The 17,407-nt window shown below is 48.8% G+C and overlaps 1 protein-coding gene across 1 annotated transcript; it reads left to right on the top strand.

Moving 5' to 3' along the window:
* The first annotated feature begins 3,405 nt into the window (after positions 1–3,405).
* Positions 3,406–17,389, top strand: TMEM183A (transmembrane protein 183A). Its single transcript, XM_067310535.1, has 8 exons — positions 3,406–3,570; positions 4,337–4,426; positions 7,594–7,749; positions 10,448–10,607; positions 11,799–11,979; positions 15,117–15,197; positions 15,870–16,025; positions 17,077–17,389. The coding sequence occupies exons 1-8, from the start codon at positions 3,474–3,476 to the stop codon at positions 17,260–17,262; spliced, it is 1,107 nt and encodes a 368-aa protein (XP_067166636.1). The 5' UTR covers positions 3,406–3,473; the 3' UTR covers positions 17,263–17,389.
* The last annotated feature ends 18 nt before the right edge of the window (positions 17,390–17,407 follow it).

Genomic DNA, 17,407 nt, shown 5'->3' with positions numbered 1-17,407 from the left:
CAGGGTGGGGAGCCCCTGGAGGCAAAGGGCAGCTGAAAAAGAGGGACCCTCTCCCCACTGCTGCGCTATAGGGACTGCTGCCCCCTCCGTTCCCCACATCCTGCTGCCCTGCTGGGGGGGATGTGGCCAGCCCTTGGGCCCCCCCCATGCCCGTGCACAGCAGGGAAGGGGCAGCACATCCCCCCGGCTCAGCCCTGGAGGCACTGGGGTGGGGGGCCGAGCACCCCCCAGCTCAAACACCCGGCGCGGGGACAACGCGGGGGCAGCAGGTCCCCTCAGCCGCTCGGGGGGAGGCGGGGGGCAGAGAACCCCCCGGCTCAGACCCCTCGACCCAAGGGAAACGGGGGGTCTCGGCGCATCCCCCTGCCTCAGAGCCTCCCCCCCCCACGGAGGCAGCCCCTCCCAGGGGCGGCGGGGGGGCACAGCGCCCCCAGCCCAGCCCCAGTGGGGGCAGTAAGGGGGCAGAGCATCCCCCGAGGGGCAGATCATCCCCCCGCCCAGCCCCACCGGGGCGGGGGGTGGGGGGGGGGCAGAGCACCCCCCCCGTGGGGCGGTGCGGGGCCGAGCCCCCCATGCAGCCCCGGGGGGGCGGCGAGGCGCCCCCGGCCCGGCGCGGCGCGGCCCCGCCCGCACTCACCGCCGCCGAACACGCTGGAAGCCGCCGCGGCGCCGCTGCCGCCCGCCGCCCGCACCGCCGCCCCGGCCCCGCCCCAGGCCCCGCCCCCGGCAGGGCCCCGCCCACTGCGTCCCTTCCCGGTCTGGTCACGCCCACCTGGCCACGCCCCAGGCTTTGGCCACGCCCCCTCGCCGTGGGGCTGGGGCCCGGGGGAAGTCCTGGGGGGAGGGCAGGAGCCTCCCTTTGAGGGGCAGGAATGTCCTTGTGGGGGGGGGGGCAGGAGCCTCCCTGGGCAGAGCAGGAGCGTCCCTGTGTGGCAGGAACATCCATGGGGGGGACTGGAATGTCCTGGGGGGGGGCAGGAGCCTCCCTTGGGGGGCGGGAATGTCCCTGAGGGAGCAGGAACCTCTCTTTGGGGAGCAGGAGCATCCCTGGGTGGCAGGAACATCCGTGGGGGGGACAGGAATGTCCTGGGGGGAGGGGCAAGAGCCTCCCTTGGGGGGCAGGAGCTTCCCTGGGGGTAGGAACATCTCTGAGGGAGCAGGAACCTCTCTTTGGGGAGCAGGAGCCTCCCTTGGGGGGCAGGAATGTCCCTGGGGGGTAGGCACGTCCCTGGGGGGGGGGGGTCAGGAACCTCCCTGCGAGCAAGATCCCTCCTGGGGGTCAGGAACCTCTCTTGTGGGGCAAGGACCTCCCTTGGGAGCAGGATCCCCAACCAGGGGCCTCAGCCAGCCTTATAGGGAGGGAGGCTGGAGCAGCCCTGGGCTGTGGGGTGCTGTCCCCATGCGGGCAGCCGAGCTGCGGCTGCTCCTTCCCCCCCGGCAGCCCCCCGGCCCCCCACTGCACCGTAGGTGGCCCTGCAGCATGGGGAGCGGGGACGGGGCCGAGCCCTCGCGTCCCGCCACATCCCCATCCGTGCCACGGCTCCAAGCCACCTGTCCTGATTTTGGCGTCGCAGGATGCAGGAGGCCAAACCGGTTGCCCTTGGCTCCTGCCACTGCTGCTGCACTTCCCGTTGCCCGGCCATCGGCATCCCCTTGGGGCATCCCTTGCGTGGACCATTGTGGAGAAGCCCTGCTCGGAGACGAAGCGAAGGATGAACGGGATCAGCAGCACAGCGGGGAAGGAGCACCGGTTCCTTCGTCGCGCCAGGTTTTATCAGGGCCGCCAGGCTTATCCCTCATTATTTTTGCTGGAAGGCTTCATGGAGGTCTCGGAAGATAAATGCCATCAGTGCCACCAACCTGCTGGAGGAGTGAGCATGCTGAATCCTAACGCTGGCCTCACTCAGAAACAACTGCCTGCTTCGCGTTGCTCACATTGCGGCTCTTGTGCCTTGCGGTTAAAATTCCATCTGTTTTCCGTGTGCCACAGTTTTCCCAGCCAATAAAACTTCTACTTTTCAACAATAATAACGTGATAGAGTTGTCAAATACCGATGATGATAGCGTAGTCCGAGGAAAACATTTTCGAGTAGCTACGCAACGGGAGAGGTGGATAAAAACCATTAGCGTAAGGATCTGTATTAACTGCCATTCTACTTAATTCATATAGACTGTTTTAAAGATGGGTTAAGAGAACCAGAAGTAGCTTTTTTGTTAAGGAATGACCTTTTCCGTCCAGGACAATGAAAATTATTCTCAATTGTCGGCTATTTTCTTTGCTGATAAAATACTCTTAACATATTTTAAGAAACGCGGAGAGAAAGAAATACGGTCAGAAGCATCGGTTATATAAGTGATTAGATCCCTGGTTTTCCCGGGAATGCATAAGAAATGTGAAAGTCCTCTGCGTCCTCAGCGCTATATCGCTCTGGGGAGGCTTGTAGCAGAAACAACATCCGTGAAAGCATCCTGGTGCAGCCCCAACCTTCCGATGGCCAAATTATCTCCAGTAGCTTTATAGCTAAAAAGAGCAGTCAGAAAATGCAGCGCTCTGGGGTCGGTCCAGCACCCGTCTGGGATGGTGCCTCCTGGCTGCTGCTCCCCTTTTCCCTTCACAGGTCACCTTCGAACGACTCGTTCGCCAGGAGGTGGCATCACTTCTTCGACATGAATTAAATTCAGGCGTAAAATAAATAGTAAATACAGTTTACTAGCAGTGGCTACCGCTGGTTACCGTACCCAGCGCCGAGTGGCCTGGCACGAGGGTGCAGGCGTGGGAGCCGGGGGACGATGCTGCCGATTTTACCAAATGCCAGCCGTGCGCGGGGCAGGTGGCCGAGCTCCCTGGGACGGAGGGGGACAGCGGGGACGCAGCTGGGGGCTGGCACAGGCGCGGGCACTGGGGCACCGCTGCGGCGCTCGGGGGGCTGTGGGTGCAGGGGTCCTCGATACTGGGAGGACTGGGGGGCCGTTACCCCGAGGTCTTGTTACTGGGTGGACTGGGGGGTTGTCATCCCGAGGCCTCATTACTGAGTGGACTGGGGGGCCGTTACCCCGTGGTCTCGTTACTGTGTGGACTGGGGGGCCGTTACCCCGAGGTCTCGTTACTGGGTGGACTGGGGGGCCGTTACCCCGAGGCCTCGTTACTGGGGGGCACTGGGGGGCCGTTATCCCGCAGGCCCTGGTTACTGGGTGGACTGGGGGGCCGTTACCCCGCGGTCTCGTTACTGGGGGGCACTGGCGCAAGGCCCCTTGCCAGGGGGAGGACGGGCGACCCAAGAGGCGGGCAGCGACACCCCTCCCCCCACCGCTGCCCCCGTGACGTCAGAGCGCCGCGCCGCGCCGCCCGGGGCGCGCTGGCGGATGACGTCAGGGTCTCGCGAGGCGTGGCGGGCGGCGGGGCCGGCGGGGGGGGCGGCGCTGTCCCCGGGCCGGGCCGCTGCGCTCCGCTGCGCTCCGCTGCGGCCCGGGACATGGCCCCGCGCGGCCGCCCCGTAGCCGCCGCCATGCCCAAGCGGGGCGCCCGCAAGCGCCTCAAGTTCCGCGCCGACGACGTCTGCTCCGAGCGCGGTGAGGCCCGCGCCGCTCCTCGGGGGTGGGGCCGGGCCGGGCCGCGGCCTGCGGGAAGGCGCCGGGCCTCGGTCTAGGCCTGGTCTGGGGCCTGGGGACGAACCGCCCTCGCCTGGGGAGTTAGGGGCCCGGGCCCGTCCGCGGAGAAGGGCCTGGGCCCCGGCCCGGCCGAGGAAGAAGGGGCCGGGCCGGGGCCCAGGCCTGATCTGGAGGCTGGGGGCGAAACGGCCTCCCCTGGGGAGCTGGGGCACCTGGGCCTGGCCGGGGGGAGAGGAACGGCCCCATCTTGGCTGGGAGGTGGCCTGGGCCTGGCTGGGCTCTGGTAGGGGAGGGAAATGAGTTGTCTCGAGCTGGAGATGGGGGGACCTGGCTTGATGTGAGGCGAGTGAGCCAGCTTGGTCTGCAAAGGAGGAGGCCAAGGCCTAAAGGAGGAGGTTAGTGCCTAAAGCGTGAGCCAGGCTTGACTGTGTGTGAACGGGAGCGTGGGCTTTGGCTCTGGTTGAGGGCGAGGGGAAGCTGGTCGCTTATGGGGGAGTGGACCCCTGGTCTCAGTAGCATGATGAGTTGAGGTAGAGGCCTGCTGGTGGCAACTGGTCTGTGTGCCTCTGCTGGGGCACCCTTTCTTGTAATTGCTTATGTGCATCTCCTGCTCAAGTCTCTGTTCCCATGGAGTGAGTCCCCTTGGGAGATCATGGCTCTTACGCCTTCCAGCCTCTCCCCTATGATCCCAAATCCCTTGACAGCCTGTCTCCCATCTCTCTGGCAGTGACGGTGGCAGATTATGCCAACTCAGACCCAGCCGTCGTGAAATCGGGACGTGTGAAAAAAGCCGTGGCCAATGCAGTTCAGCAGGAAGGTGAGTCTGCATCGGAGATCCTTTATGGCACCTGGGTGGGGGCTGCCTCCCCACTCACTGGACTCCCAGCGCTGGCTGGGAGATACGTGGAAACTCCCCCTCTGTGGCCTGGGAAAATCTGGCTGCTTAGTTTGGTACCTGAAAATGTGTCTGTGTTCCTTTGCAAAATCAGATGCTTAGGATCTTAGACAGGAGGTTTTGTAGAAAGCTGCTGGAAGTCCAGCTAAGAGCTACCGAATCTTTGTTAGTGTCTTAAATGGAAGGCCTATTTCCGTTTAGTATTGTGTGTTATCTCCTACCTGAAGAAGAAAACAACATGATAGAAGTTTTTATTACTTTACCACCTCATATGAAATTGTGTACGGCTTTATTACTGAAGAAACCGTTTTACAATGGGAACATGGTTATGGTAGTTCTGCCACAAGTTTTTTTTTTTTTTCTTTCCCCCCTGTGCTGCAAACTGCAGTGAGGTCTTCTGAGGGTGCTGCTGTTGTTTCTGTGCAAACTGTATAAACAAGCAGTTTCCTGAAAGGTCGTTGCAATATTTTGTTATCTACTTCCTCCTCGATTTTTAGCTGCTGAGGATAATAGGAACATTCTGAACTAGCACACCCTGTTTGCTTGAGAACAGTTAATGTTTAGAACTTGGTTCTTAACTGGTCGCACATATAGAATGGAGCGGAGGTGAATTTTGTTACACAAACAGTGAATACTGAGCTCTTTTTAAATGAGAGAAGTCTCATGATATTGCTGTAATCTTACATATTCCAAGAAAAGGTGCTCGTTGTGCAAGTGCCTGTATGGGGGAACTGTATGGGTAGTGATGCTGGTGAATATTTTTTTCAGCCACTATTTCTCATGCTTTTCAGATCAGGGCACCTTCCTCTTGCTACTTGCTTTATAACAGGCTGGAGAAGAATTCCCAATTCTTCTCCTGTTCACTGTTACGTATTTTCTGTTTTGCCTCAAAGTGCTGCACTTCAGCCTCATATGTAGCAAACCATATTGTCTTTTCCTTCTGCACCTGCCCCTGAATCCTTGCACCCAGCAACATCTGCCCTGTTTGGCTTAACCCCTTACCTAAAATCCTTCGCCCCCTTTCTAGCTCACCTCTGTGCTGTCTAGGGGGTGACTCCCTGTCACAGGCAGTTCCCTGTCTGCCCCTTCTCAAGTCTTTGCAGTGCAGAAGCACCAGGGCTTTCCCCTCATTATGCAGAGATCCTCAGGATCTCTCCTCCCCAGCCCTAGGGATGTCCTACAGCCTTGTCTGGTGCAGTCATGACTCATGGTGCAGCTCGCCGCTGCACAGGGACGCCAGAGGGAGCGGGGAGGAGACTCTGCCCAGTGGGCTGGCCCAGAGAGCTTTAGCCTTTGGCCTCGCTCACCTGCTGTCCCCCTTGGCTCCAAGTTGACATCGCTCTGTGTGTGACTGTCAGGAAGTAGAGAGTTTCACGGGGGAGCAAAGGCCAGGTGGAATTTTCCTGAGCTTTTCCCCACTCCATCCGAACCCCTCAGCAAGGGGCATTACTGCTGTGAGATAAGGAGCGAGTGCCTCTTTGGCAAGATAGTAATGCAGTGCGAATCTGGTGTATGAATGGATGTTGTACTGTCAACTCAGAAGTTGTTCTTTTCTTTACAGGATGTGACAGTTTCTTTTTCTAGGCCCCTGTCAGAGTCTCTGGCTGTTGCGTTTCCTTGCAGAATGTCATCCTCTTGCTTGGCTATGTTTGATGTCATAACTTCCTGTAATTTATGTTGCCATCTGCTTGACTTTGGCTATAAAAGGTCACATGGAGAGGGCAGTACTGTTTGAACGTTTGAGGGAAACTACTGTCCTGACTGCATGCAATTTACAAAGTATACTGTGCAAAGAAAGGAAGAATTGGTTTAGGAAAGGATTGAAAGTGTCTCCTAGTTGCTAGGTCTAGTCCTCTGCTGTGGCTGAAAACCAGGTCACACAGTCCCTCTTCCTAAACTGGTCAAGCTCTATCTTTAGATTCTCTCCTTCTGCCCTGTTACTGTTTTGGAACCTTGTTTTTCTGTGGTCAGAAGTGAGAATATCTCTAGACTAAGTTTATTTATGGTCAGTTCATATTTTTTTTTCCTGCCACTCCCATCCTTTTAAGTCAAATAGCTCTTCTTCCTTTCTGGTGGGTCTGATGACTGTGACTGCTGTGTATAAAAGTTTCCCTGGCCTTAAGTTTGCTAGGTTAGAAAAACTCAAACAGTGAGAGTCTGCTGTGGTGTTGTCAGCTGCCTCTGGATAGAAGGCCTTTTCTTCATGCAAGCACATTAGGTTGAAATTCAACTTTCTCAAATTTGTGTGACCCTGAGTTGTACAGAGAACTGACAAAGTGTTTTTGCAAAGACTAATAATGCTGCTGTATTGTAAGACTGCACCTTTCTTTTTCAAGACTGTGAGATTACTGGCTCACACTTGGATTTTTCTGACTAATGAGCCCTCAGTTAGTAGATTAAATTTCAGAAATAATGATTCCTAACAGTATTGTGTCTAAACATCTCCCTAGGGACAGCAAAAAAAAATCCCGAATTCACTTGCTGTTTTCCTGATTAGTCCAGAGCCTTTTCCCTTCATTAAATTCTAGGATAAATTGGGCTCCTGTGCTTGGCGCTGGGTTATATGGCTGATTGCTTGTCTGTCTTCAGCCATGCAATCTCTTTCTCCCCCTGAGAAGGTAGTAGGATACCTTTGCTGTGTTCGTAGGACGGTTACAGAGTGGATGCAGGCTTCATACAGGAAGAGTGGCAGTGGTCATGCAAGGAAGCTCTGGTATGCTGGGAAACCAGTTGGCACTGTAGAAAGAGCTGTTGTTTCATTCAGAATTGTAAATAGCTTCAGCTAAACCAATAGGATCATCTGCCTAATGTGCTGGTAATCGTCCTCATTGTGCATTGTTTAAAGCGAGACAAAATAATTATGTTTTCAATTCACTGGCCCGTGCTAATCTTGCTCTGGCATGGTAATCCTCAGGCCCAGGATTTATTTGCTTGTGTCACTAAAGAGCTTTAATACGGTTAGTGTGTCATTTCTTAGCAGTGGCCCTGGCAGAGATCTGGCTGCGGTTGGACTGAAAGATCTCCTGAACTTGGACTGCCTCTTTCTCTCTTCTAGCGTATTCAGTGTGTGTCATTGTTTCTCATTCTAGTAAAATCCCTCTGTGGTTTGGAAGCTTCTTGTGTTCCTGCTGAGGAAGTTCTCTCCGTATCTGGAGAGTCTTGTGACAGCAGCGATGAAATGGATACAAAGGAAAGCATCAACGGGCGAACTACGTCTAGAAAAAAGAAGAGCAAAAGGCACAAAGGTATGGTCACTGTCTTCTCCTGGGACAGCTCTGCATGGGCTTCTTTGGGATGTTTTTCTGTATGTGTGATGTTAGGGGTTGCTATTTACAGACTAGTCTTGTGGCTTTTCATGGCATTCTGTGACTTGCGGGTGCACAAGGAAATGCCAAGGGTTAAAACACTGTTCCCAGTTCTACTGAGAAACCTGCTGTGACTCGGTCAAAGATGTTGACTTTTCACTTGATTTCGTGCCCAAAGCTTTATCCAAGCCTAAGATCTTGTTGCTTTCATTGACTTGCTGTCAGCCTTGGAAAACTAATGCTGCTCTATTGAAAGAGTTATGAAACTTTGCTACATGTGATACTCTGTTCTTCACCGAAAACATTGGTGAGAGCAGGATTTGCTTTGAAGAACAAACATTTCTGTCTGCAATGCATTTGTGGGCAGAATCCAGGCTCTGTTTTTAGGTTATTTCCAAACCTGCAGTTTACTGCAAATGGATTTAGAGAGCAACTGAGTAAATTTAGCTCTAGTGACATCACAGAAAGTTAAGTCTAAGGATCTATATCCTTCAGTATTTATACTTTGTGCAAATCTATAGTATGCAATTTGCAACACAATCTAAGCAACAAATTGATTTGCTGTGTTGTGGAATCCTGCGACAGGTAGCCTTCAGGTTGACAGACTAAATTTAACTTTATCCTATACCTGAGGGGGAAAAAGGTTACCTTTGTTATCTTTTAAAGTTATTATGTAAAGATACTGATTTGTGTAACAAATCAACATCTACTAAGGATTGTAAATGCACAGCGCTCCTCTGGGATAGGACTTCCATGTCTATTTATTAAGACGTCCTTGGGAATTCTGGGAAAATAGGAACATCCCAGTAGCTAGTTATGGGTGTTAGGAGTCTGGAAAGACCGTTTCTACCACTTTGTTTTACTTTCAGCAAATTGTTTTATTTCTCAGTCATCCTTATTTTAAAACCCAGCAGCTGTAAAACTTACCCCCAAAGAGTTCAGCTGCCTGCTTAGATCAGTTGTGCAGTAGCAGAGAGCTGAGGAGTGCTTTAATCTAAATAGAACCTGAATTTGCTTTTTAATCCCTATTACTGAATATGAAGGAACAGACATGCAAAAGGCTGTCATCTCTTTTAATTATTTTTAATCAGTCTGGGTGACAGATCTGCAGATGATTTTCTGCATTCTAGTTTTAAATTTAATCAGTCCCTTCTTGAGAGCTAGACACAGACAAAGCTTGAAATCTTGATCTGTTCCATCTCTTGTCCGAAAGGGCGTCTGGTTTTTGTCCAAATCATAAGTCTCCCTTACATACACCAAACTTGAATGAGGTCCTTTAGCTTCTTTACTAATACTCAATCTAGTAACTTATTTCAACTACAGGTGCATGTTTAGGCAAGAATAAAATAAGGTAATAGGACAATGATAGGTCTAGCTGAACTCAGCAGTTCTGTAGTTTGAGGGCTTATTGCGTCAGAGCTGAAACAGTGATAAGGATGTTATGGCCTGTGGTGGGTGTGCCTGCCTGCCATAAACCTGGCTAATGGAAGCGATCCCATCCAAAACTTTCTATGGCAATGAATGTGACAATGATCCCATGAGGGCAAAGTATTGCCCTTTGTTCTAAACCCACTATCTGATGATTAGATTTGGCACCCTCAAGTTCTTAAGCTCTGAGAAATGGCAAGTAATTCACTGGTTTATAAACCTCTTGGGTGTTTGTTTTTTTTTTTTTTTTTCCATCCCTACTTTGTACAAGTTGTATGTTTTCTTTCTCTTTTCACCTCTTAATGTTCCCAATGCTCGATATTGTTCGTTATTCATGTTCCATTAAAATCTTATCTCCTATAGTTTGAGGAATGTCTGTGAAAAATGTGTTTTGTTAACTTAAAGGTACAGCTGAAATGAAATGAATTTGTGAAGCTTCAATTCTGGCTGCATAGTTTTTAATGCTTCTGAGAGGGAGAACAGGCCATTCTGTTCATTTATGAATTTCTTTAGCATTTGCCATCCTAGATGCTTTGACTAAAATGTGGACTTAAGAAAGCAGCTAATTAGCCATTAGGAGAGTTGCAAAAGAGAGAAGCGAGGGACAAGGAGGGAGACAACTTTGACCGCTGCACTTCAGTGAGGAATATTCTCCCCTGCTATACTGCGTATCTCCTGACCTCTGTGCTGTGTTGACTTGGTCTGTTCTAAAACACCTTCTTTTCAAGTCTGTTAATGCCATGAGAAACTGGTGTAACCGGATGTATGTACTGCCTAGCAGAGCTTCTACAAGAATCTTGTGACCATTCAACCTGTTTGGAGCTGGGGAGTTTTACTAGAGACCACCAGAGGTCCCTTTCCACCTGAACTGTTCTATGGGTCTGTCACTTTGCATACTTGTGCATCCAGCACAACAGCAAAAAAATGAGGGCACTTATTCCGCAAGGGGAGAATATAATGGTTGTATGGATGGACCTGTGCAGGCTAATGAAAACCAGTAGCAGTGACAATGAAGTTGTACTGACTTGGGCTTGTTTAGATGACTATGTGTACACACCTATGTATATATATACACATACACCCACACACACAAACGCAAGTTACTCACCCTGTACTAGCAGTAGTAAAGCATATGCCTTCACTTCACGTCTAGGTGTGATTTGGTAAAGAGTTTTTTTTTATTCCACTAACATATGTTCACTGCATTTAGAAAACCCTGATGGTGACAGCGGAGAAGAATATCCCATAGATATCTGGCTGTTGCTGGCTTCCTACATTCGCCCTGAAGACATTGTCCGGTTTTCTCTGATTTGCAAGAAAGCCTGGACTGTTACTTGCACTGCCGCCTTTTGGACCAGGCTCTACAGAAGGTGAGACTCTAAAGAACGTTTTAACTATTTGTAGGATGCTTCAATGGCGACCAGTTGTCTGCAGAGCTGCAAATAAGGGAATATTTCCTTATAGGCTGCGGACCATAATGTTTGCATACCGAAATGGTGGTGTGTGCCTCGTTTGGCAAGGGGGTTGCAGTATACTACATCTGCTTTGGGATCTGGAAATGGATCTGTCTGTGGCAGCATATTCCCATATGCTCCATACAAGATCTCAGTCTAGTATGCTTTTCTGCTTGCCAGAGCCTACACACTTCTGTTCATAACCGCGTGCTCTGTGTGTTAAGTATGCAAAAAGTGCTTACAGTAAGGCCAGGCCATTGCCTGCCTTTAAAAAAGTAAGCATCACTGATAGAAAACTTGCCCTGCCTGAAGCTTTTATTGTGGTCACCTTCCTGAATTTAGGAAAGCATGAGGGAAACTAAGGGTACCACCAAGCATTTAGGAGGAGTCTCCGTGGTGGAAATGGACTATAATAAAGTAAGGAAGAGAAGAAAAGCAAAGAAGTGGTCAGAATATGAAACAAATCCTTCTGTCCTCATGCATGCCACTGGCACTTTCCTTCAGGAGGGAGAATTTTATTTCCGTTTTATGGATCTGTTGCCCAGGAGGCACGATCAGCAAGAGTACAAAGCAATTGGCAGCTATGGTCATCCTTGCCCCCATTCTTTAGTGTGAAGTTTTCTAGCAAAGGCTCCTTGTACATCGTTTCTCTGATCAAACAGGTCCTCAAGCCCAGGCATTCAACCTGCTCAGGTAGTTGTCTATGCAGTCAGGCACAGCTAAAGTGAGTCCTTGGGAACTTGCAAGAGCATCTGCAGGCCTTTGCACATCCTAAAGCTAAAGCATCCTAAAGACGGACATCCGGTCCGTCTTGGACAAACTGTCTGCAAGGGAATTGTTTGTGAGTGGGGAAATTGTAGCATGATCTGCTTATGATTACACTAGTGACTGCTTTTTGCCTGACACAGGTAAAGTCTTTGCGACTGCCATGTGATTTCATGTAGAGCAATACAAAGCCCTTGCAGCATTCAGAGTTGATCACGGGTCCCCTGATGTTCATTCAAATGTTCAGTTGTCTCTCAACATTGATTTTCATAGCTCTCTTCTACACATCTCTGTGGCTTTCTGACCCTTCAAAGCATGCTGGGTTTGTCCTTTGCTTTTCAGGCACTACAGTCTGGATGCGTACCTGCCTCTCCGCTTACGACCAGAATCCATGGAGAAGCTGCACTGTCTCCGTGCGTGTGTCATCCGGTCACTATACCATATGTATGAACCTTTTGCATCTCGAGTCTCCAGGAATCCAGCTATTCCAGACAGTACTCCTAGCACTTTAAAAAATTCCAGAGTAAGTGCTAGTGCTAAGGAAGTGGGATATGTCTGAGATGTTGCTTTTTCTGTATTTTTAATCTCTTTCTAGGAAAAAAAATAATGTTTAGATGATCCCCAGTGAAACTTGGGTTTAAGATGATTCTCAACTTAAAATAGTGACTTTTAAAAGGTTCCTGGTTACTTGTATCTGTACAGTTGCTACTATAATGGATCTTTCTTACTCTTCTGGGTGCCTAAGTCCTACCACAATAGCTTTGTAATCAGCAAAAACACTTGCTTCATTGAAAATCAGAACTGCTGGTGATATAATTTGCAGTTTTCCCCTCCTCTGTTGCAAATTTGTTGCTGAAAGGAGGTTGAGGTAGGGCCAACATTTGTATCTTCTGCTTTATTCTGACACTGTCTGCCAGAATACATCTTTTCTCCATAGCAGCCATCTGGAGAGCACCAGAAGCGACATTGATAGCCTCAGAAAGGGACTCATTTCATACTACGTCTCCTGTAGGTCATCCATCGTCTTTGGTTTCTGCAAGAGGGAGGGTAGTGAGGTTGTGAGCATGGCAAATGTGCAGAGCAAGTGTCTGCTTTGGTACTGGGGCTGCAGTTGTGTTGGCCTGAGAAGGATTTGTCACTGGTGTGGGCAGGCAATTTCCTTTGCTATCCAAGCTTGGAGCACTTGCATATCCATTCCTCTTTAATTGCTGTTATCATTAACTCTGAATTGCCTCTGTGTTTCTTGTCTGGTTTTAACTTACAACTGGCTGATACTCAGTGAACAGCTTAAGCAACAATGTGAATTCCCCACACTCCAAATCCAAAAACTTGCTGAATGAGCTTTTTGGAGTCAAACCGAAGGGATTTTGATTCAACAGTTGTACTTTCCTTTCCACGCAAAATACAGCAACCCCGTCTATCTGTGTAACATCCCTCCTTCCTTACCTCCTTTCTTCCTTCCTCTCTCTGTGAGGATACTGGAAAAAAATGTCACAATGCTTAGGGAGCATCCAGCAGTAACACAAGCAGGTGGTGCTGCAGAGCAGGAGAGAAGCACACATTTCTGTGTGCAAGTCTTTTATCTCTGCACCCAGAGCTTTTTCATTCTCTTTCTGAATCCCCAGTTTGGATGTTGTCTGTCTTAAAGAATTAAAGGCCAAAGCACTTCTAGGAAATTCCAACTTAACCTTAATCCTTCTGAGTCTAACTTCCTACTAGGGCATGCCCACGGCTCTGACCTGATAGCGTGGCTATACGAGCTAGAAACCCATGAGATAATACCGACAGGGTTGGCAACTTAGAAGCATTCACGTTGACATCATAACGGCTTTGGTGCCCACTGCTAGCGCTTCTACTGTACTAACAGTTTTAGAAAGATTCTTGAAGTGCAATCTTTTATTATTCAGCTTTTTAAAAAAAGGAAATTAAACGGTGATGAGGCTTTGTTAGAACGGTAGAGGTCTGACCTAACCCCTTGGAGCATAGAAGAGCTATCATGAGTGTGGTCTTGCTCTACTACTGCGTTGCAAGACTGTGAGCTCCACCTGTATTACTGTGCGTTGAAATGTCTAGGCACAGTGGGTACGGAGGAGGTTCTGTCATTGCCTCCCCACGTTCTTGCTTTCATGGGTTTTGGTTATACCTTTACGGGTCATTGAAACTAATGACAGATGCCTACATAAATTGCATGTGGCAAGAGGAGACTCTAGTCCCCGATGTTACCAGATCTAGCTTTTCCTCTTTAATTTCCTTTTTTCTTTCCCTAGCCTAGCTTGTGTGGGACACTGGAGCCGTTATGGTGTCAGCAGAAGTATTTGCCCTTTAAAGACACCCCCATTATTTTTGGTGGAGCAGCAGGCCATACGGCGCGTCTGAAGGGCAGGACGGCTGACCCGTGGATGACATCCTCTGCCCCTTAGGAGGTACTGACCGTTTTGTGCTTCACTACTTGCCATGACCAAACAAGCTGTTAGACCAGGTTGTTTCTGCAGGTGAACTACAAATGCCACTAACTGTGGAGTTAAACTTGGCAGCATCTGCTGCGCACCCAAATTAATAAAGATCTGGAGAATGTTGTTATCAGTGAAAACTGAGGGCCACCTCCTCCCAGGTGGAGGCCTCTTGACACATGTTTCTGAGCTTGACTCCGCATAGCTTTGTCGTTCACCTCATCAAGATTTGTCAATATAGAGATCCTTCAAGGACTCTTAATTATGGACATGACTCAGACTTTGAGTAAAGGGTCTTGTATCTCCTGTAGTTGCTAATTATGGAGCCCCCATGGTGGAGGCTGGTCTGGCTTTCTTTTATTTGGGGTCACTCTAACTGGAATTAAATTATATGTGTACTTCCCCCAGCGATCCAGCCAGGCCATCTTTTGGAGTGGGAGAGACTGTGTATGGGTGATGGGGAGTTATCTTCTTTACCCGTGTTATTCTTCCTCTTCCTGCTGACACTGTTAATAGGACCAGATAAGACCAGCTGTGGTGGGCTGGCATCTGTGGTGTGGAAACACATTCAGTGATGGTCAGGCTGACTTGCCAGATTCTCTCCTTGGCTGTTGAAGGATAGTAGCTTCCACTCACTCAGGTCAATCAAACTGTGCTAACCTGGCACTGTTTTTATACTCCAAAATATGACAGTCAGTGCCCAGTGGTGTCAGGACCTTCTTTTTTCTCTGAAGTGGCTTAGGAACTTTTGTATCTGTCACCTCAAGGGTCATACCTCTGTCTTGGCATTTCTCTCTGGATTCGTTGCTTCTTGACCCATTTTCTGTTTTCAGATGTTCTTTGCTTTAGTCTTTTTTGGAGTCCAGTTTAATGGGACTTCTTGGTGTGGGTGTGGGGCATGGAGGAACAGATGAATCTGTTTTACTCATCTTTCCCTTATGGAAGGGACAAGTGGTGCAAAGGGATTTTTGTTTAGCGGACTAGCAGCTACTTGTTGTGCCATTCCGTTGCATGATGAGTTGACCAACTTCAAACTGGGAGATGGAAAATGTTGGGTGTGTTCTTTGAATATGATTAATCTGAATAAATGGCTTCTAACTGCTCCTCTGTAATGTGTTTGTAATTGGAAGTCTTTACGCCCTGCTAAAACTTATTTAAAAGTGTTGCCTCTGAGGGTTTCATAACTTTGTGTTTCTTTTTTCCACCTCAGTGCCTGCTTTTCTGGTGCAAAAAGATTGAAGGGAACAGACAAGAATCAATGTGGGAATTCAACTTCAAGTTCAAAAAGCAGGTATGAAAGCTGAACTCTGTCGTGAATGAAGAGCCAGAACAGCTATGACTTTTTTTTTTTTTTTTAAGCAGTAATGATTTTTCTGGGTGGTAGAAAGGACAAGTGTGAGTTCAAACAATAAATGGAAACTCTTAATCCCATGATAAAGCACACTGTGAAACTACACTCAATTTTCAGTCTATATTACCAACATGTTCAGATTCCTACATTTTTATTTCCTCATTTGATATCCTTTCTCCACTTTAAGACATGGATCATTTGTCACCCCAGATAAGCTAATCCTTAGGTTATCGCTACTCGTTACCACCAAAAACCAGACTTGTTGAGTTTCGTGGTCAAAATGTAGGCCTAAATCTGAAACTTCTTGCCTGAACTTCAGAAGGATTCCCCTTAGAAGTGAAGAAAGCCAACATGTGCTAATGAAAACCACCAGTAATGGCTCTCATGGTAAGCATGCTGTATAAGGCAGCCTTGAGAGTCTGGCAGCTCTCCTCTCCAAAGAAATGGTCCTGCAAATTCCCATTCCTGAGCGATGGCTTTTCATTGTTTATATCATAGTTTGCAGAAATGTGTGGGACTTCAGTGAGAACCTGCTAGTCAGCGCCAGGGAGAAGCAGCCAAATTCATCATAGGTTCCTACTTAGCTAAATAAATTTCTATCTTTCTTTTAAGTCTCCTAGATTAAAGAGCAACTGTTGCAAAGGTCTTCAGCCACCCATTCAATACGAGGAAGTCCATACAAACCCTGATCAGGATTGCTGTCTACTGCAGATCACCACCTTTAACTTTATATTTGTGCCAATAGTTATGGGTATGACGTTTACCTTGGTAAGTGTTTGGAAAAACTAGTAGGCAAACTTTGCGCTTACAGTTTCTAATAGGAGGCGAAGAGGAGACCTCTGGTCCCTATGGTTTTATGTAAATCACGCTGTTGCATCAACAAACTAGTTGTGGGCATCTCCAAGTTAATTCTCAGAGGCATTGCTGAGGATTTCCTCAGTTTAGTTCTGCAGATCCATCAACTTTTTCCTGTTTGATGTAAGCAAATATCAATGATGTAGAGAATTTGCAAAAAGCTGAGGTTTTGCTATGGCTGGGAGTGGTTATCCATGCTCCAGCAGGGAACAGTGTTGCAGTGTTTTTGTGGTCCCAGTTTGATGATGGTACCTCATTGCTGGGAGAAACAGCAGCTTTTGAACCAACTTCCACAAACTCAGTGGGAGTGGCAGCTCCCCAAAGTTGCTCCAGAAAGAAGTATTGTGTCAGACAGTAGCAGACCAGGTGTGCTTACAGCAAGAGCAGCAGTAAAACATGGGGCAGCATGTGTGGCTGTACTTGTAAGTCAGGGTTTAAAATGCGGCCTGTGCCCAAGAAGGGTTTGGTCTGGCCTCCCTTAGTGTGGAGCAATGACTTCCAAAGTTCTCTGACAACCTCTTGCTTCCAAGATCACTTCTGCATTGTTTTTCAGGGTTGTCAGCCCAAGAGAACTGGTTTGGATCCAGTGCTGTGGAGTTGGAGCTTAGCTCTGTCAGCACCTGAAATACTCTAGATGCATATAACTTTGAGTTCTTAACAGATCACTTTTAGATTAGTTGAAATTCTTCCATTTGTTTGTTGCTTTGATTTTTTCCAAAATGATGTTTTCTCCTTTGAGGTGAATAAAATCAGCAAGTGTATCTAAATCTTTTTTGTGTATGTGGAAAAACTTACCTGAAGGAAGTTATCAGTTCTGTATTTTAAATGTTGACTTAACCAAAAAGAAGTAATTTTGATATCCAGTGTCAGTGATCAGAATCTATAATCACAGTATCTGGAAACAACTGGATGTTTCTAGAAAATATATCTCCTACAGCACATCCTTGTCTTTTTTTCCTTGCAGTTCACCATCAATGTGAGTACAGACATGAGGCATCATCGTGTGCGCCTGGTGTTCCAGGATGCTCCTGTTCGCAATGGCAAGAAACCCCGCCTTGACCAAGGGGTGCAGGTTGTGTTGGACCCTGTGCATAGTGTGCGGCTCCTGGATTGGTGGCACCCACAGTACCCCTTTTCTCCAAAAGCTTAGTGCTCTCCTGAGTCTGCAGCAGCCGGCAGGTGACTGAATCTGGCAGGCTGAAGAGAATTTCTAGGAACCAGGAAATCCTATTTTTATTTCTTAAATAAATTCTGCAGTCTCCTTGCAAGTGGTTGAAGCTACTGAGCTAGTCTGT

The sequence above is a fragment of the Apteryx mantelli genome, chromosome 25, assembly GCF_036417845.1.
Source record: "Apteryx mantelli isolate bAptMan1 chromosome 25, bAptMan1.hap1, whole genome shotgun sequence".
Lineage (NCBI taxonomy): Eukaryota > Metazoa > Chordata > Aves > Apterygiformes > Apterygidae > Apteryx > Apteryx mantelli.
This window is presented reverse-complemented; position numbering and strand designations above follow the sequence as displayed.